We start from the raw sequence: 21,228 nt of genomic DNA, 5'->3' as shown, positions 1-21,228 counted from the left end.
GTATTTCATTATATGTCCATATATTACAGCATCCCCTGTCACTACAACCACTTCTTCAACATCTACTCCAACAACTTCTACAAGTGAGTATTTTTCATGGACAGCTGTGTAAGCACTTATAGCTGTATTTTTTTTTTTTTATTACTAATAAAGTTTTATTACAATTGTGTCAAACAGCAGCACCTACAAGATGTAATTAATATACAAAGACAATGATGACATTTCAGTTGGAAAAACAGGGATGTCTTGTTTGCCAGTTTAATGTGCCTTGGCTCGTTTTATCAATAATGAACTGAATCAAACAGATGCCTCAAAAGCACACAGGTTAAAGGGAAAGTTAACAAGACACGGGTGAACCCAAAACATAAGCAAGGCAACAAACTAGACACAGGGGAAACAGGAAACAGGAATAACAATGTAAAAGTCATTGGAAAAGCAAACAGTTTTAACTAAATTATTTACTGTTTGTCGTTCTTTTAATAGTAATTATTGTAATACAGAATTACAGAATATCGTATTTTAAAATATATATATCCTTGTAAATATATCCTATGACATGTATTGCTAAATAAAACTGTATTTATATTTCTTTCTATATGAAAATATTCCAGCAGCCACTGACACTACAATCTCTCCTTCAACTAATTCTTCAACACCAGCTCCTACAAGTGAGTATGTTTATTCATGGACATTTGAGTAAACATGTAAATAGGAAAATTATTTCAGTAATTAATTCACATGCTCATGCTAGAGTAATATTCATGTAGAGTTATCTTCAAACGTCCTTAGAAAGTTCTTCTTTTTTACTGTTAGAAGTAATAGGGACCTCAATATTTCAAATCGCATCCTGAGTATCAACCATCAGCAGCTAAAATAAAAAAATGTGTACCGTTTAATGTCTATATTATATATTTGTGTGATAATAATTGTTGAAATGCAGAATTTCATTGAATGCAAAAAGGTCTTTGTAAACATGTCAACAAATATTAAGAAAATTGTAATAATTATTGTTCTTATTTCATGTCACTTTCTGAGTATTAAACAATAGTGCCTACCAGTTCAAATGTTTAAAATGTAATATAATACAAGTTTTTCTTTTAACAATAAAACATGGATTGTACTACAAAAGTTAATTGTATGAACATATGCCATTGTTATCTTGCAAGTACTATTTCGTAAATGTTTGTATTTGTATTTCATTATATGTCCATATATTACAGCATCCTCTGTCACTACAACCACTTCTTCAACATCTACTCCAACAACTTCTACAAGTGAGTATTTTTCATGGACAGCTGTGTAAGCACTTATAGCTGTATTTTATTCTTTTTTATTACTAATGAAGTTTTATTACAATTGTGTCAAACAGCAGCACCTACAAGATGTAATTAATATACAAAGACAATGATGACATTTCAGTTGGAAAAACAGGGATGTCTTGTTTGCCAGTTTAATGTGCCTTGGCTCGTTTTATCAATAATGAACTGAACCAAACAGATGCCTCAAAAGCACACAGGTTTAAGGGAAAGTTAACAAGACACGGGTGAACACAAAACATAAGCAAGGCAACAAACTAGACACAGGGGAATCAGGAAACAGGAATAACAAAGTAAAAGTCATTGGAAAAGCAAACAGTTTTAACTAAATTATTTACTGTTTGTCATGTTCTTTTAATAGTAATTATTGTAATACAGAATTACAGAATGTCGTATTTTAAAAAATAGAAAAAAATATATATATCCTTGTAAATATATCCTATGACATGTATTGCTCAATAAAACTGTCTTTACATTTCTTTCTATATGAAAATATTCCAGCAGCCACTGACACTACAATCTCTCCTTCAACTAATTCTTCAACATTAGCTCCTACAAGTGAGCATGTTTATTCATGGTCTTTGAGTAAACATGTTAATAGGAAAATTATTTCAGTAATTTATTCACATGCTCATGCTAGAGTACGGAAGCCCTGAACCGCAACGTAAAAAAAAAAATAAAAAAAAAAAAAATCCGTAAAAAAAAAAAAAAAAATTACGTAAAAAAAATAAAAAATGATAGCATTTCGAGATTAAAGTCGAAATGTTTCGAGATTAAAGTCGAAATGTTTCGAAATTAAAGTCGAAATGTTTCGAAATTAAAGTCGAAATGTTTCGAGAATAAAGTCTTCCGTAGAAGTTGTGTGTGTGCTTGCCGTTATTTCACATTGCCGCACAGGCATTCATGCGTGTGCGTGCGTGTGTGTGTGTGTGTGTGTGGACATGTTTTTCTACACCGGTGGGGACTTAAACCTGAATGCACACAGACTCATGGGGACTCGTGTCCCCATGGGTACAAAAGCTTATAAATCATACAGAATTAGTTTTTTTGAAAATGTAAAAATGCAGAATGTCTCCTGTGATGGGTAGGTTTAGGGATAGGGGCAGTGTAAGGGGATAGAATGTACAGTTTGTACAGTATAAAAACCATTACGTCTATGGAGAGTCCTCACAAAGATAGTGCACCAGACATGTGTGTGTGTGTGTGTGTGTGTAAACTGGATCTACACAAAATAATAGCTTTTTACTTTTATCTGGGCTTTCAACAAAGGGATATTCTACAGGTCTACCAACATGGCATTAGGCTATAGGACGTTATAAAATATACTGGCAGACTGGATCAAGATATCCAGCTTTATGAATGAATGAATGAATGCATGAATGAGGCATTTATATAGCGCTTTCATATGTCTACTGTAATGTCCACTTAAAAGCGCTTTACAATCATTTCAGGGAATCTTTCCTCAACCACCAGTGGTTATTATATTTGAGGAAATCACGGGATCCGGCCAAATGATTGGATACAGAATGATGCACTTAAAATGTATCCAGAACGTACGGTGTCTATTATAGACGGCAGTTCGACTTCACAAGCGCATGTATTTACACACACACACACGCACGCACAAGCATGAATGCCTGTGCGGCAATGTGAAATAACGGCAAGCACACACACAACTTCTACGGAAGACTTTATTCTCTAAACATTTCGACTTTATTCTCGAAACATTTCGACTTTAATCTCGAAACATTTCGACTTTAATCTCGAAACATTTCGACTTTATTCTCGAAACATTTCGACTTTATTCTCGAAACATTTCGACTTTATTCTCGAAACATTTCGACTTTAATCTCGAAACATTTCGACTTTATTCTCTAAACATTTCGACTTTATTCTCTAAACATTTCGACTTTAATCTCGAAATGATATCATTTTTTTTTTTACAATTATTATTTTTTTTTATTTTTTTTTTTACGTAATTTTTTTTTTTTTTTTTTTTTACGGATTTTTTTTTTTTACGTTGCGGTTCAGGGCTTCCGTACTAGAGTAATATTCATGTAGAGTTATCTTAAAACGTCCTTAGAAAGTTCTTATTTTTTAATGTTAGAAGTTGTCACGATCATCCACGCACTACATTTCCCATAATTCACTGTCTGGACTCACCGAGATCCAGCAGCCATGCCAACCATGTGTCCAGACGTCCAAATCATGCGTCTCCGTGAGGAGAATCGGTCCATCGAAGACTAAGTTGCAGATTTTATTGAACTGGCACATCTCACGCAAATGAGCACCGAGTGCTTAATGATCTTTTTCCGCTGAGGATTATCTGAACCGCTCCGGTTATTGATGCCCGACCATGATCCTCACGGGACATTAGAACAATATATAGACCTGGCTCTGTTGTTGAGCAGTTCATAGTTTACTGTGGGTGTGGAGGAGAAGGAGCTCCGTGAACCCGCAGTATCCCCTCAGTCTGATCTTCACATCACGCCTGCCCAGCCTGAGAATCTTCACGTCACGCCAACCATAAAGCCTGCCACCGGATCGGTCTATGGGCGTCCAGGACTTATTTCCAACGTGACAGATCCACCGCTGATGTCAGCACGTCTGCCGATGCAGAGACTGTTCACGTCACGTCTGCCGATCCAGAGACTGTTCACGTCACGTCTGCCGAGCCAGTGTCTCCGGACAAGATGGCCGCCGCCGAGCCAGTGCCTCCATACAAGATGGTACAACCTGAGCCCTCAGCAGAAATGGCCGCCACCACGCCTGAACCTGAGCCCTCAGCAGAGATGGCCGCCGCCACGCCTGAACCTGAGCCCTCAGCAGAGATGGCCGCCGCCACACCTGAACCTGAGCCCTCAGCAAAGATGGCCACGCTGTCTGTCCCTGAGCCAGTTCCTGTTCCTGACCCTTTGTCTGTTCCTGACCCGGTGACTGTTCCTGCCTATAACCCCATAGCCACCCCCAAGGAAATTGTGGGGGGGGCAGGAGGTCCCTTGATAGGACCATAGAGGCCGCGCCGCCATGGTCTCCTGAACTGTCTGCTCCGCCATGGCCGCCTGAAGGGTCGTCTCCTCCCTGGCCGCCCGAAGGGTCTTCTCCACCATGGTCGCCAGAAGGGTCTTCTCTGCCGTGGTCACCCGAAGGGTCGTCTCCACCGTGGCCGGCCGAAGGGTCTTCTCCGCCGTGGCCGCCCGAAGGGTCTTCTCCACCGTGGCCGGCCCGAAGGGTCTTCTCCGCCGTGGCCGCCCGAAGGGTCGTCTCCACCGTGGTCGCCCGAGGGGTCTTCTCCGCCCATGTCGCCTGCTCTGCCCTGGTCTCCCGTCTTGCCGCAGTCTCCAGGTCCTCTTCCGCTTCACGGACCTGGCCCTCCATCCCGCTCCCTGGTCTGCCTCCGTCCCCGCCACCCACCTGGACTGTTGGGTGTTGTCTTTGTTGTTTTGTTGAGCGTCTGGAAGCCACTCTTAAAGGGGGAGGCTCTGTCACGATCAGCCACGCACTACATTTCCCATAATTCACTGCCTGGACTCATCTTCACTGATTGCATTCACCTATGTCTCGTCACCCTGTTAGTCTCCCTAGCCTATTTGTACCCTGTTCACTCATTCACTCTCCGCGAAGTTTTGTATGTTGTTACACTTCACTCCTGAGCGTTTCTTCATGGTTTCCCGTTTCCCGGTTCCTGGTTCCCGGTTCCTGGATCCCCTGCCTGTTCCTCGGATTATTCTCCTGCCTCTGACCCCTGCCTGTGTTTCCTGGTTTGTTTGTTTGTTCGTTTGGACTGCTTACCTGTGTTTCGACCATTGCCTGTTTCTTGGATTACGTGTCTGGATTAACCCTAATAAAGCTGCATTTGGATCTCAACGTCTTGTCTCTGAGCAGTTGCGTAACAGAAGTAATAGGGACCTCAATATTTGAAATCGCATCCTGAGTATCAATCATCAGCAGCTAAAATAAAAAAATGTGTACCGTTTAATGTCTATATTATATATTTGTGTGTTAATAATTTTTGAAATGCATAATTTCATTGAATGCAAAAAGGTCTTTGTAAACATGTCAACAAATATTAAGAAAACTGTAATAATAATTGTTCTTATTTCATGTCACTTTCTGAGTATTAAACAATAGTGCCTACCATTTCAAATGTTTAAAATGTAATATAATACAAGTTTTTCTTTTAACAATAAAACATGGATTGTGCTACAAAAGTTAATTGTATGAACATATGCCATTGTTATATTGCAAGTACTATTTCGTAAATGTTTGTATTTGTATTTCATTATATGTCCATATATTACAGCATCCCCTGTCACTACAACCACTTCTTCAACATCTACTCCAACAACTTCTACAAGTGAGTATTTTTCATGGACAGCTGTGTAAGCACTTATAGCTGTATTTTTTTTTTTTTTTTTACTAATAAAGTTTTATTACAATTGTGTCAAACAGCAGCACCTACAAGATGTAATTAATATACAAAGACAATGATGACATTTCAGTTGGAAAAACAGGGATGTCTTGTTTGCCAGTTTAATGTGCCTTGGCTCGTTTTATCAATAATGAACTGAATCAAACAGATGCCTTAAAAGCACACAGGTTAAAGGGAAAGTTAACAAGACGCGGGTGAACACAAAACATAAGCAAGGGAACAAACTAGACACAGGGAAAACAGGAAACAGGAATAACAAAGTAAAAGTCATTGGAAAAGCAAACAGTTTTAACTAAATTATTTACTGTTTGTCATGTTCTTTTAATAGTAATTATTGTAATACAGAATTACAGAATGTCGTATTTTAAAAAATATTTAAAAGAAATATATATATCCTTGTAAATATATCCTATGACATGTATTGCTCAATAAAACTGTATTTATATTTCTTTCTATATGAAAATATTCCAGCAGCCACTGACACTACAATCTCTCCTTCAACTAATTCTTCAACATTAGCTCCTACAAGTGAGTATGTTTATTCATGGACATTTGAGTAAACATGTTAATAGGAAAATTATTTCAGTAATTAATTCACATGCTCATGCTAGAGTAATATTCATGTAGAGTTATCTTAAAACGTCCTTAGAAAGTTCTTCTTTTTTACAGTTAGAAGTAATAGGGACCTCAATATTTCAAATCGCATCCTGAGTATCAACCATCAGCAGCTAAAATAAAAAAATGTGTACCGTTTAATGTCTATATTATATATTTGTGTGATAATAATTGTTGAAATGCAGAATTTCATTGAATGCAAAAAGGTCTTTGTAAACATCTCAACAAATATTAGGAAAATTGTAATAATAATTGTTCTTATTTCATGTCACTTTCTGAGTATTAAACAATAGTGCCTACCAGTTCAAATGTTTAAAATGTAATATAATACAAGTTTTTCTTTTAACAATAAAACATGGATTGTACTACAAAAGTTAATTGTATGAACATATGCCATTGTTATCTTGAAAGTACTATTTCGTAAATGTTTGTATTTTTATTTCATTATATGTCCATATATTACAGCATCCTCTGTCACTACAACCACTTCTTCAACATCTACTCCAACAAATTCTACAAGTGAGTATTTTTCATGGACAGCTGTGTAAGCACTTATAGCTGTATTTTGTTATTTTTTATTACTAATGAAGTTTTATTACAATTGTGTCAGACAGCAGCACCTACAAGATGTAATTAATATACAAAGACAATGATGACATTTCAGTTGGAAAAACAGGGATGTCTTGTTTGCCAATTTACTCTTTATATATTTAGACCCCAGTGTTTCCTGTCTTCCTTGTCGAGTCTTGTCCTACATATATATATATATATATATATATGTAACCTCCTATAAGTTACTATAAGTTTTCAATGTAACCTCCATCAAAATAAGAACAATAGATAATGTGATTTAAGGCAAGCTGATTTGCATCTCAGTATCCAAGTATGTCAACTAGTTCCATCAACTGTTCTGATAGTGATAGGATAATCAATGTATAATCAATGATTTTTGTCAGGACATCTTAGTTGTAGTTTACTTGTTTGAATGTGAGAATCCTGTCTCACACGTGTTCTTGGTTGTATTTTATTCGCATAGATTAAGGTTTTAGTATCATAATCTATTTATCTTTTAGTGAGCATTCTTCTGAGACATAAGCCTTGACACCATCTCATATTTACTCTTTTGGACAGAAAACTGTAGTGACATTTTACTCTCACAGACACACTGCGCAGTGCGCACTGGCTGCTATAAATTCATAATTGTATTATTTTTACATCTGTTTAAATTGCCTCTTTCACCAGCACATATTATTTGTTTTTCTCTCCACACAGAGCCAGAAGTGATCAGAAATCTCACAGTGAATGATGTCACATCATCATCTGTGTCTTTGAAATGGGTTGAACCAATTGGAAATAGATCTTATTTTACTGTTACTTGGACTCAAGCGAACAGGGCATCTGCAACAACTAATAAAACTTTCTATCACATCACTGATCTGGAACCGGGAGTCAATTACACATTTTGTGTCACTACTGTTATTGAAGATCCAACAAGACAAAGCGAACCTTTCTGCATCTCAGAATTTACCAGTATGTAGAATTTTAAAATATCTGTCCTCTTCCTCTTTGAACACATCTGATCATCATCCAAAGCTCCTCCACAGACTAAACATTAGAATAATGGTTTGACTATCAATGTAACATTCTTCAAAATAAGTAAAATAGATAATGTTTTTTAAGGCTGAACTATTAGCATCTTAGTATACTAGTATGTCATCTAGGATCATTAAATTATCTGATAAGGTTAATATAATCAATAATGGCTTTCTTCTTTTACGTTTTTAAACATATTACAAAGTGAACTCCTCTCTGACCCAGTAATGGAACCAGTTACAATAATATTAGTGCAAATTGAACTGCAGTTTCTTTATTGGGAACATATTTCATATATTTTTTTCTTTTCAGATCCAGAGGAAAACACCCCTGATAAAACTGGTCTGATTGTTGGCATAGTTGTGTCATTGATCTGTATTCTCTTGATTATCGCTCTCATTCTCTTCTTCTATTCAAGAAGGTGAGTTCCCTTTCGTGGTCACTCCGAGTTACGTCGGATGACGACGATTGGGGTTTCGCTTAGAAGCCTATCACCTTCGAGTATATAAAACGAGCCAATGGCAATGAAATGCCATGGGTCTGCGGAATTTGCATAGCGTAACTCCGCCCGCCGCAGGGGGTATATAAGGAAGTACGCTGCACAAATGCAGATATGTTTTCGCTTCGGAGCCGAGAACTTCTCCACTCCACGTAAGCCGAAATTCTGAGTTATTTCTTCTCATTCCTTCGAGACGAGCGAGCTCTCCGGTGTTGGTGTGACGGCGATTTCAGCGAGTGCACACTTCCCTGCTGATCTTGTCAGTGATCTGACAGTTAGTGTGATTTCTCCCTGTTCGCTTCAACATCCGCGGAGTTTTCCTCTCACAAAAAGAGCATTGCATGTGGCACGTCTTTTTAAAGATGTCTCGCCCGTGCACTTCTGGTTGTGGTCGCGATGTATTTTCTCCTGATGGGCACAATCTCTGCTTAGCGTGTTTGGGCGTTGATCACGCTGAAGCAGCGTTTGTGGATGATTCATGTTCTCATTGCGGGAACATGACCATCTCCATGCTGCGGTCGAGACTCAATGAGCTCATCAGAGCGAGAGTCCCCTCATCCACACCCCGATCTACGGTCTCCCCGAGAGGCTGTACTTCGGCTGGTGGCCAGGGTGACCTGAGGGTATCTGTGTGGGACAAACCGCCGACACGTCCACGGTCCACACACCCCTCTTCAGCATTGGTACCCGCGAGCGTGCAAACCGAAACCGCTGGTCCCTCTACGGAGGCCCCGCGCGTTTCGTTTGGCGTTCCACAGGAGGATGCAATGTCGATCACTGCATCACAAGGTGGGCATGAGTCCTCGGGAAGTGAGGATTCGGCTGTGTTGCCGCCCTCGGGCGTGCCAGCATTGCCCGAGTCTGATCCCGAGCTGACTGCCATGCTTTCCCGGGCAGCCGCGGCCATTGGGCTCGAGTGGTCCCCGCCGCCCGATCCGGTGCGCTCGCGGCTGGATGATTGGTTTTTGGGAGCGGCCGCTGACATTCGTCGCCGCCCAACCCCAATACCATTCTTCCCGGAAGTGCATGAGGAAGTCACGCGGTCCTGGAAGGCTCCCATGTCTTCCCGCGATCGTTCGTCGGCTTTCTCCGCCTTTCCTCCCCTCGATAGAGCTGATGCTTGTGGGTACACTGGGATTCCCACGGTTGAACGTTCTGTCGCGATGCAGCTGTGTCCGGCAGGCGCTTCATCACGTGGTGATCCTAAGCACCCGTCCAAAGCCTGTGGATTCTCGTCCACTCTCGTGGCGAAGTCTTACAGTGCGGCGGGACAGGCAGCTGCCTCTTTGCATGCCATGGCCATCCTGCAGGTCTACCAGGCCCAGATGCTTCGTGACATGCACGAGGGCAGGACAGACCCCGGGCTCATTGATGAGCTGCGCACCGCCACCGACCTCGCTCTCCGAGCGACGAAGGTGACCGCGCGCTCCCTGGGTTTGGTGATGTCCACAGCTGTGGTCCAGGAGAGACATCTCTGGCTGAACCTGGCTGATATGTGTGAGCCCGAGCGGACTCGTCTGCTTGACGCTCCCATATCCCAGGCCGGCCTTTTCGGCGGTGCGGTCGAGGATTTTGCCCAACAGTTCTCGACCGCCCAGAAGCAGACTGAGGCTATCAAGCACATTCTGCCCCGACGCTCCGCTGCTCAGCCGTCGGCACAGAATTCTCAGCCTGCTCGCCGCCGAGGGCGCCCTCCCGCCCCAGCAGCAACCTTCACCCGGGCCGCGTTGTGGAGGGAGCCGCAGGCAGGCGCCACAGCCCTCTCCAGCCCCGCCGCCCGCTAAACGCCAGGCCAAGCGGCGCTCCTGAGACGGGCTGCTCAGGGTTGGCTTCAATTCTGTCCCAGGAGCTGGTAGCAGGGCCACTCCTTCCCCCGGTGGAGGGCCGGGGGAGAATCTTTTGTTCTCCACTCCCCGCTGCTCGTCCAACGACGAGCAGTACTCTGATGTGGTTGAAGACAGAATTGAATTCCCCAATCCTGAGCCGACAGAGTCCGAGGGCCGCAGTGCGCGCCACCCTCGGGTCCCGCCACTGCCGCCCTCCTCTGTCCCAGAGGTGCGGGATGATGGCACGCGCCGCCCACGGGCCACGCTCCTCTCATCCCCCTCTGTCGCCAGACCCCTGCCAGAGCACGCCCCCGTGGGACGCGCGCCCTCCCCTGGCCTCCTCTGGCAGGACGCGGTTAATGACCGTGCCCCCGCACAGGGCCGCTATGCCACCCTCGCCGGTGCCGGTCATTCCGCCTCGCTGCCCCACCGACGGTACGTCTGTGGTTCGTATGACCCCGCTGGTGCACTTTCTGGAGGCCTGGCTAGAGCTTCCCAGACTGTCCCGCTGGGTCGCGAGAACCATCAGGCTCGGCTACGCGATTCAGTTCGCGAGATCTCCTCCCCGCTTCAGGGGAGTCCGCTTCACTATGGTCGGTGGCAATGCCCCTGTCATGAGAGCGGAGGTCGCCACCCTACTGGCGAAGGGTGCGATCGAGATTGTCCCTCCAGCCGAAATGAAGTCCGGCTTCTACAGCCCTTACTTCATTGTACCCAAGAAGTCCGGTGGGTTACGGCCAATCCTCGACCTGCGCGTCTTGAACCGCTCCCTTCACAGGCTGCCGTTCAAGATGCTAACGGCCAAACACATCCTCCAGTGTGTGCGGCCGCAGGATTGGTTTGCAGCGATCGACCTGAAGGACGCCTACTTCCATGTCTCCATTTTACCTCGACACAGACCGTTTCTACGGTTTGCTTTCGAGGGGCTGGCATACCAGTACGCGGTTCTCCCTTTCGGGCTAGCCCTGTCTCCTCGCGTCTTTACGAAGGTCGTCGAGGCAGCCCTTGTTCCCCTCCGGGAACACGGGGTTCGCATCCTGAACTATCTCGACGACTGGCTAATCCTAGCTCACTCTCGAGACCAGGTTTGCGAACACAGGGACCTAGTGCTTCAGCACCTAGTTCGTCTGGGCCTTCGGGTCAACTGGGAGAAGAGCAAACTCTGCCCCGTGCAGAGGATCTCTTTTCTCGGTATGGAGATCGACTCGGTCGCCATGTGCGCGCAGCTTACGAGCGAGCGCGCGCAGTCACTGCTGACTTGTCTTCGCCAATTCGAGGGCAAGAGTGCGGTTCCACTGAAACTATTTCAGAGGCTCCTGGGGCATATGGCAGCCGCAGTAACGCCGCTGGGATTGCTTCATATGAGACCGCTTCAGCTTTGGCTTCGCGATCGAGTCCCGAGGTGGGCATGGCAACACGAGTCCCAGTGACTCCAGCCTGCCGTCAGACCTTCACCCCGTGGGCCAACCTCAATTTTCTACGGGCCGGAGTGCCCTTAGAACGAGTTTCCCGGCATGTTGTTGTATCAACAGATGCCTCCAACAAGGGCTGGGGCGCCATGTGCAATGGTCATGCTGCCGCGGGCTCCTGGACAGGACCCCAGCGCCTTTGGCATGTCAATTGCCTCGAGTTGCTGGCTGTACGTCTCGCCCTGCACCGCTTCCATGCGCTGCTCAGGGGCCAGCACGTACTAGTCCGATCAGACAATACCGCAACAGTAGCGTACATCAACCATCAGGGTGGTCTACGCTCCCGCCGTATGTCGCAACTCGCTCGCCACCTCCTCATATGGAGTCAGAAGCATCTGAGGTCGCTTCGAGCCATTTATATCCCGGGACACCTGAACCAGGCGGCCGACGAGCTGTCTCGAGTTCGGCCTCTCGCTGGAGAATGGCGACTCCATCCCCAGACGGTCCAGCTGATTTGGGATCAGTTCGGCGACGCACAGGTAGACCTGTTTGCCTCCCACGACTCGTCCCATTGCGACCTGTTTTATTCCCTGACCGAGGGCACGCTCGGCATGGATGCACTGGCGCACAGCTGGCTGCGGGGCCTACGCAAGTATGCGTTTCCCCCAGTGAGCCTTCTTGCGCAGACCTTGCGCAAGATCAGGGAGGACGAGGAGCAGGTCATTTTGGTTGCCCCGTATTGGCCCAACCGGACCTGGTTCTCCGAACTAGTACTCCTCGCGACAGCACCTCCCTGGCCAATTCCTCTGAGGAAGGACCTCCTTTCTCAGGGACGGGGCACCTTATGGCACCCTCGTCCCGATCTTTGGAACCTCCACGTGTGGCTCCTGGACGGGACGAGGCAGGTTTGAGTACCCTACCACCTGCGGTGGTGGCTACCATCACTTCCGCTAGAGCATCGTCCACGAGACATGCCTATGCGTTGAAGTGGAACCTCTTCGTCAACTGGTGTTCTTCTAAACATCAAGAACCCACGAAATGCCCGATCAGTGTCGTGCTTTCCTTCCTGCAAGAAGGGTTGGAGCGAAGGCTGTCTCCCTCCACCCTGAAAGTGTATGTTGCCGCCATTGCCGCACATCACGAAGCAGTTGATGGTAAGTCTCTGGGAAAGCACGACCTGATCGTCAGGTTCCTGAGGGGAGCGAGGAGACTAAATCCTCCTCGTCCTCCCCTCGTACCCTCTTGGGACCTCTCAGTGGTTCTAACTGCCCTGCAGAGTGCTCCATTTGAGCCTTTACAGTCAGTGGAGCTTAAGTTCCTGTCAATGAAGACAGCGCTCCTGGTTGCATTGGCCTCCATCAAGAGGGTAGGGGACCTGCAGGCATTTTCGGTTGACGAAGCGTGCCTGGAATTCGGGCCGGCTAACTCTCACGTGATCCTGAGACCCCGGCTTGGATACGTGCCCAAGGTTCCTACCACACCCTTTCGAGACCAGGTAGTGAACCTGCAAGCGCTGCCCTTGGAGGAGGCAGACCCAGCCTTGGCACTGCTCTGTCCAGTACGCGCCCTCCGTGCTTACGTAGACAGAACGCGGTGTTTCAGGACCTCAGTCCAGCTCTTTGTCTGTCATGGTGGGAAGCTGAAGGGAAAGGCTCTCTCAAAGCAGAGGTTATCTCACTGGATAGTGGATACCATTGCTTTGGCATACCAGCAGCAAGGTCGTCCGTGCCCCCTTGGTGTGAAAGCCCACTCCACACGTAGTGTGGCTTCCTCTTGGGCTCTAGCGCATGGCGCCTCGCTAACAGACATTTGTAGAGCTGCAGGCTGGGCGACACCCAACACATTCGCGAGATTCTATAATCTCCGAGTAGAGCCAGTTTCTTCTCATGTACTCGCTTCAACCAGCCGGTGCTAGATTCTGCTCAGGTGTCTTCGCTTGCTCGCCATTCCTCTCCACGGACGGGATACGTGCGATCATCTTCTCAGGTGAGTCTGATAAGCTCTGAGTTCCTCCAGCACTGGTTACGTCATCGCCTGAGTTATGCCAATTTCCATAACACAGCTTTTGCGCTTGACTAGGTGCCTCCATGTGCATGGTTCCCCCTCTGGGCGACCCCCACATGTGTATTCCACTGTAAGTCTCCTTGTGAGCGTGTGTCTTTCCCTTGGCAAGCCACCTTGCCACCCTGGGGTTTAAAATTCCACCTGCGGCTGGACACCCCAGTGATTTTCCATATGCAGCCCTCTGGGTCATATGTGTATTCTAAGTCCCCCCCATCAATGGCTGGGCATAATTGCATATTTCTCTCTGGAGATATGCTTCCCAGTGTACTTTGGTATCCCTGTGTTAAGTAGGACTCCTTCGTTCGTGCTAGTCTCACAACAGGGAGCTCAGACTTACGCAGGGCACTGGAAGACAGCCGAGGTGGCGTGATTAGACTGGAACCCCAATCGTCGTCATCCGACGTAACTCGGAGTGACCACGAAAGGGAACGTCTCGGTTACGGATGTAACCCTCGTTCCCTGAGTGGGAACGGAGACGTTACGTCTTCCTGCCACTTCCGCTGTACCGCTGAAAAACGCCTGGGGCCAGTCTCGGCTCCTCAGCGAAGACATATCTGCATTTGTGCAGCGTACTTCCTTATATACCCCCTGCGGCGGGCGGAGTTACGCTATGCAAATTCCGCAGACCCATGGCATTTCATTGCCATTGGCTCGTTTTATATACTCGAAGGTGATAGGCTTCTAAGCGAAACCCCAATCGTCGTCATCCGACGTAACGTCTCCGTTCCCACTCAGGGAACGAGGGTTACATCCGTAACCGAGACGTTACCAGTATCATCCGAGAAATTAAGATTGGACAGAGATCAAGATATACAGAAGTCATCCAGAGTAATCTTATTATCATTTCTCTATTACTCTCTGTTCCAGACAAACCAAAAAACAATGTCCTGACATCCCTGTACACAACATTAGGTAACTTTGTTTGATATATTTGATAGATTAATATTTATTTGACAAAACTTAAAAGTGTAACTGAATTATTTTTTACTTTCTATTTCCAGAGATACAATTTTAGTAACTTTGTATTATGAACCCACATACTTGTAATTATTTTTTAAAGTTGTAAAAAATATTCTTTAAGTTTTTGTAGGTTTTTGTCCTCAATGATTTCTTTGTTTTGTCATACACAGTAATAGTGGTTTAAAAATAGAAGATTATGATGAGTATTTTAAGCGGAAACATGCAGATTCCAACTGTGGTTTTGCTGAAGACTATGAGGTACACATGGGAAACACATATAAACACATAAACAAATATATATATATATATATATATATATATATATATATATATATATATATATATATATTATCAAACATTTGCTCTTATGATTTATGAATTATAATAGAGTTTTCAAAGTCTAGGTCTAAAGAAGTGCTGTGTTGTTGCAGGAGTTGAAATCTGTTGGAACTGCGCAGTCAAAGAACGCCGCCCTGTCTATTGAAAATAAGGCAAAGAATCGTTACACAAATGTTTTACCTTGTGAGTAGACTGACTGACTGACTGTTGCATATTGTATTAAAAGGTGGTGAAATTTTGTGGAATGCACAATGAAAATATCATCAGAAAGCAAGTCTCTGTTTTTTTGTGCAGATTTCCATTATTGCAAATAATTCCATTAGTGCAGAATTATGAGGAACTTTGAGTTGACATAAAAACAAATCAGATGAATATAAAATTACATGAATTGCACCTGGACTATTCACATGGAAGTCACATTGCAGAAAAGCAGATACATTTTCAGTTCATTTCCATATATGGACGAGACTCAGATTTCAATTGAAAATGTAACGTTTGGTGTTTTGTTGTAGTCATTTCAATTTCATTCAAAAATATTTGGCCCACATTCAACTGCAGTGCAAGTGTAGCTTTATTTTAGTATCATGAATCTCAAATTTTCCCACTCCTAAAAGTCTCAGAAAGAAGCGAACAGTTGATGTTTGCTACTGTTACAGATTCTTGATAGAGTAGTTAATGTGTGGATCTAATTGTATGCAAGGAACACAAAAGAAGAACACAAAACAAGATATTTTGAAGGATGTTGGTTACCAAACAGTTGATGGACCCCATTGACTTCCATAGTATTGTTTTCCTACTATGGAAGTCAATGGGGTACATCAACTGTCTAGGTTATCGACATTCTTCAAAATATCTTGTTTTGTGTTTAGCAGAAGAAAGAAACTCATACAATGATGTAATGAGTAAATGATGACAGAATTTTCATTTTTAAGCGTACTATTCCTTTAACTAAACTAGACACAGGTGATAACAATCAGAAACCGCAGGAACCGAGAAAAACAGAAAATCACTTAATATCAAAATAAGAGCTCTTGGAATATAACAGAACATGACAGATATACAGATACAGTGTGAATTTATACTAAATCAGATGCATCATTTTTAGTTCTTAATAAATAAATACTGACTGAAACTAATTGGATCATGATTTCCTTCTTCAGATGATTCTTCAAGAGTGAGATTATCAATGTGTGGCAACCCCTTTGATGACTACATCAATGCCAACTACATTCCGGTGAGTACATATACTGTACAAAAGGGAATTTTCAGCAGGTCACATGACTTCTCGATATGTTGTATATATACATTTTTCACTAATCATATTTATTGATTTATTTTTGGTCAGGGCTACAATTCAAGAAAAGAGTTTATAGCTGCTCAGGGTCCATTGCCCGTCACAGTGAATGAATTCTGGAGAATGATCTGGGAGAAGAACGTCTACACTATAGTGATGCTGACCAAATGCAACGAGCAGGGACGGGTGAGTTCAGAATTTTATATTGAAATATTATTAGCCACATTGAAAAGTGTTGAAAATGTAAATGCAGAGAAAAGCAAACCAGCAATCCATGTCATTTTCTCCAGGTGAAATGTGAGAAGTACTGGCCATCTGAGACTCATCATTATCATAACATCTCAGTGACGACCACCTCAGATATACCACTGGACAGCTGGACCATAAGAGACTTCAGAATCAAAAATGTGAAGAAATCTGATACCTCCATTTCCACTTTCAGTAGCATACAGGAGTGAATTTTGTTTTTGTTGTTATTAAATCAGTAGTATTTTACAATAATATGATTGATCACTCTAGGTGAAAACAGCAGAAACTCGTTACGTACGCCAGTTCCACTTCACAGCGTGGCCGGATCACGGAGTTCCAGAGACCACTGAAGTCCTCATTGATTTCAGACACCTGGTGAGGGAACACATGGACCAGTACTCACGCCACTCTCCAACTGTGGTGCATTGCAGGTAAATGAGATTCCTATAAACAAAACATTCATGAATTTATATTGCAATGCAAACATCAAATATTAAATTTGCCATTCGTTTGATTAAACCTTCATCTCATTGTTTGACCTTCTGAATTTTTCAGTGCTGGTGTGGGAAGAACAGGGACCTTCATTGCCATTGACGAACTGATTTTCCAGATTGAAAGAGAAAGCACGGTGGACATCTACGGAATTGTTAATGATATGCGCATGCACAGGGCTCTTATGGTCCAGACTGAGGTAAGGCCAGTTTTTAGAGGATTTGAAATCAGAATTTATAATTTTATAAAAGTGACACAGATGACCTTAAATGAGTATAGAAATTGGAGCTGATAGAATTTGACTTCCACAAAGGAACTGTCGATTATAGTAAAGGAGACTTATACTTTTACACTATTCTATGTTTTCTTTTTCTTTCTTTATGTTTTTCTACAACAGGAGCAGTATGTTTACCTCCACCAGTGTGCGCATGACATCATTCGAGCAAGAACCGGAACCAACGTGGACTTAATTTACCAGAACAACGAAGCACTGAATATCTATCAGAATGTAAAATATTTAAAATTGTAACTGTATACGGCCTGAAGATGGCCCTCAGAGCATATTTAAAAGAGTATTTTCAAATTTGCTTTAAAAATAATGAAATTCACACTTTACATTTACAGTAGTTCAACTGTAATTTATTTTCTTGCGCAATACCCAAAAACTTTGGGTAACATTTTAAATTTAAGAAATATATTTAAGAGATTACACTGGAAAGAATGCAACATGTTCTATGTTAATTTTGAAGTAAACAGCAAATAATGTGCAAGTAATTGTATTTATATTTCAATCAAGAGATCTTTATTTTTATACTGTGACATGTCCAAAAGAATTATTTGAATAATTGTACATGATATATTTTCTGCAATATCAAACCCCTGTACATTTTAGTACTGACATGATTGTATCTGCTCATAGAGGCATCTGTGAGATCCCATGTTTTATAAAATGTGCATCTCTTCAATGTTATTTAAAGGAATTACAGTATCTACCATTATATAACCATTTAGAGCAGTAACAAAATGATTTTTCTTTTTCCACACTAGATGCACTCCCAACCTGTCAATGCACATGAAAATGTGAATGTGTTTGTGCTGTTATAGACATATTTAGAAAGTACGAAAATATGACATTTTTATTATTATTATTATTATGATTATTATTACTATTTTGTTGTTGTTTTTTAAGGGTTTAGCTGTGTGCACAAAGTTCAACCTGCTGTGCTGGATATGAGCATTTGCTTAAGATTTGTAATTTACATTGTGTTTTGTTTTTATACAGTTACTGTAGTTTCAGACTTATTTGATTAGACAAGCAGCATTCCTAGAGAGCTAATATTTAGTATACAAGTACAGCCATACAAACTTCCCAAATTATGTCTGAAATGTAAGTTACTCTATATTATATTATGCTCTATTTACTGCACTTTGTTGAAAAGTGATTACACCCACAACTGTAATGTTATTAAACTTAGCTTCTGTGATTACCCGCACTCTTACTTGTGTGATATTGCTTAAATATACAGGGTGGGCCATTTATATGGAAACACCGTAATAACATGGGAATGGTTGGTGATATTAAAGTCCTGTTTGTGGCACATTAGTATATGTGAGGGGGCAAACTCCTCAAGATGGGTGGTGACCATGGTGGCCATTTAGAAGTCCACAAACAGGACTTTAATATCACCAACCATTCCCATGTTATTACGGTGTATCCATATAAATGGCCCACCCTGTATTTTATAAAGCATTGTTTAAGCCATTTTTACTGTTTATACCTTTCTATGATCAACACTTGCAATACTTTTATTTAACAGGTTTATTTGTTTTTGAACAATAGTTGCACTAGAATCTCTTTCCCACTTACATTTCCCACTGGTCCCTTCAAGAAACACAATTTCATTTGTTTCTTGCTTTTATATCTTTTGTGAACATATTTGTGTGTATGGACGTTATTTATGAAGACTTGCATATAGGAAGTGTCTTTACCTAATTTATCTAATGATGATAGATAATGATTCTGATACATGCTGAAAACAATGACCACTAACAAATACATTCATTTTTAAAAATATAAAAAGTACTGTGATTATTCAACGGGAGTGGTTTGTTGTTATTTAAAGTGCTCTGTGCATTTATATATATTTTTTTTAAATATGGCAGAAAATTTTTCTCCTTATTCCACTAAAGGATACCCAAGCACTCTTCCTGCCATTTCACATAAGGTGTATAGTATATTGTAATACATTTGTGGAGCCAATGTAGGTGACATGAAATGGGCTTGAGTTAGGTACCCTACATGGGTATGTCCATGGGTTCCATATTATCTAAATTAGCCAATACTGATATTACCATAAGTAGAAAAAAGAAAAAATGGCCTGTTTAAAAAAGTAATAAAACTTACTGTTTGGATTGAGGGAACAGAATAGCACTCATTATCACATTAAGAGTAACATTTAGCTCCGGTGACAGCAGTCAGCTCCACCTTGAGCAAAAGCTCACTGTAACCCAGTTGCTTAGTGTATGCCAGTTTGTTACCTTTGCTCGTTAGGACCAAACAGTTACGTTTTGCGGCATTTTTCTTCCCCCGTTCTATTTGTTGTTGTTTTTTTTTCCTTTCATGGACCTGCCTGCTGTCCATCTCCTGTGCCGGAAGCAGGGAGACCGTCCGCTAGAAGACCACACTCAGGACTTCATCCAGCTAGCATGCCCAACACACAACCCAGACCGCTCGCTCTGTGTATTTTACCACTCCATCCTGAGCAAGTGGTCTGAGGCACACCTTCCAGCAGCAAAGAAGGATTTCGCCACATTCGAGGAGTGGGTGCTGGTGAACAAAAATTCCCCGTTCACCATCGGCCTGACACCAGCCCCACTCCACGTCCAGAGACCAGCCATCCACTGCCTGCGAGCTTCATGGTGGAGTTGCGAGACAGATGGAGAGTGTCATCGCCCCGGAGCCTGATCTACAAGGAGAGTCTGACCAGTTGCGTGAGCCAGCAATACTGTGAACTGCTAAGGGAATGCTTGTGGAGTTCGAGGGCTGGGAGGAAAGCCCCACCCACAACCCCACCGCTGATATTTAAAGGAACTATTGGAAGTGTTTGAGGAGTTAAATTACCTGTCTCTCCAAACCCCGCTGGTTCTGCCCAGCCCTGATTATCCTCTTTCCCCGCTGGTTCCGCGTAGCCCTGAATCGCCTGTTCCCCCGCTGGTTCCGCCCAGCCCCATGTCATATGTGAACCCTCCCAGCCTCTCTCCCCACATTCTCTGACAGTAAGTTCCTTAGCACCGCCTCCCCTGGGTCTGCATCAGTTCTTCAGGCCACCAGCCTCGCTTAGCCCAGAGGATCCCCTGGCTTGGCCTCCAGCCTCGGAACCCGTCGCTCCACTGCGGCCTGTTGACAAGTCGGGTCTGCCTCGGCTCCTCCCTCCCTCGGCTCCACCAGAAACCATCATCCTCATGGCTCCACCGGTCTCCCTCATCCCACCGGTTCCTCCTTGGTCAGACATCGTCCTGCCTGCACCTTCAGCCCCGTCTCCCCCCAATCCCCCCCCCCCCCCCCCCCCGGCTCCACCTCATTCCCTCTGCCTCAGTCTTCAGGCTTCCTGGCTCCACCTCTGATGCTCGTCGCTACAGCTCCACGTTGGTTGGTCCAGTGCCAGCAGTATTGCGTGGGCTCTTTGGCTCATCAGCTCTACATGGGTCTCCATCTCCAGTGGCTATAGGCTTGTTCGACTTCATGCAGCTCTGCGCAGACCGATCGGCGGCTGACTTGAAGCAGTGCATGCCGGTTAGAAATTGTGTCCGGCTTAAGACAGCGCCAACACCACATGACTGAGACGTATGCCATCAAAGTACAGCAAGAGCGATTCGAGAGCAGCCGGAGGACTTTATTCTTGTACAAACAGACGCTGTTTTTGGAGGGTCAGATCATCAGAAGATGCGGTTAGGATCTTAGTGCAGCTTTATTATTAATTAGAGTATATAACACAGGAGTAGAGACTACCATCTTTCACACCTCTTTTCTCCTTTCCCCACTGAGGCCATGTAGGTGCACATGCACACCATTAGCACGCTAGTTTCACACACAAACATATCCACTCCATTTCCATCTCCTGACAAAAGTTCTGTTTTGTT

The 21,228-nt window shown here is 43.6% G+C and overlaps 1 protein-coding gene across 1 annotated transcript in view; it reads left to right on the top strand.

Moving 5' to 3' along the window:
• LOC307151791 (receptor-type tyrosine-protein phosphatase eta) overlaps positions 1-18,605 on the top strand; it is a 112,006-nt gene extending 93,401 nt beyond the window's left edge. The window contains exons 12-25 of the mRNA XM_079859958.1: positions 1,221-1,274; positions 1,818-1,874; positions 5,620-5,673; positions 6,220-6,276; positions 8,275-8,377; positions 14,622-14,666; positions 14,885-14,972; positions 15,146-15,236; positions 16,214-16,287; positions 16,399-16,533; positions 16,638-16,754; positions 16,867-17,027; positions 17,152-17,287; positions 17,486-18,605. Coding sequence (XP_079716084.1) covers positions 1,221-1,274; positions 1,818-1,874; positions 5,620-5,673; positions 6,220-6,276; positions 8,275-8,377; positions 14,622-14,666; positions 14,885-14,972; positions 15,146-15,236; positions 16,214-16,287; positions 16,399-16,533; positions 16,638-16,754; positions 16,867-17,027; positions 17,152-17,287; positions 17,486-17,617 — 1,304 coding nt within the window. The 3' untranslated portion in view covers positions 17,618-18,605. The remainder of the gene's footprint in view (positions 1-1,220; positions 1,275-1,817; positions 1,875-5,619; positions 5,674-6,219; positions 6,277-8,274; positions 8,378-14,621; positions 14,667-14,884; positions 14,973-15,145; positions 15,237-16,213; positions 16,288-16,398; positions 16,534-16,637; positions 16,755-16,866; positions 17,028-17,151; positions 17,288-17,485) is intronic.
• Positions 18,606-21,228: the final 2,623 nt, after the last annotated feature.

The sequence above is a fragment of the Squalius cephalus genome (assembly GCF_949319135.1).
Source record: "Squalius cephalus genome assembly, chromosome: 23".
Lineage (NCBI taxonomy): Eukaryota > Metazoa > Chordata > Actinopteri > Cypriniformes > Leuciscidae > Squalius > Squalius cephalus.
This window is presented reverse-complemented; position numbering and strand designations above follow the sequence as displayed.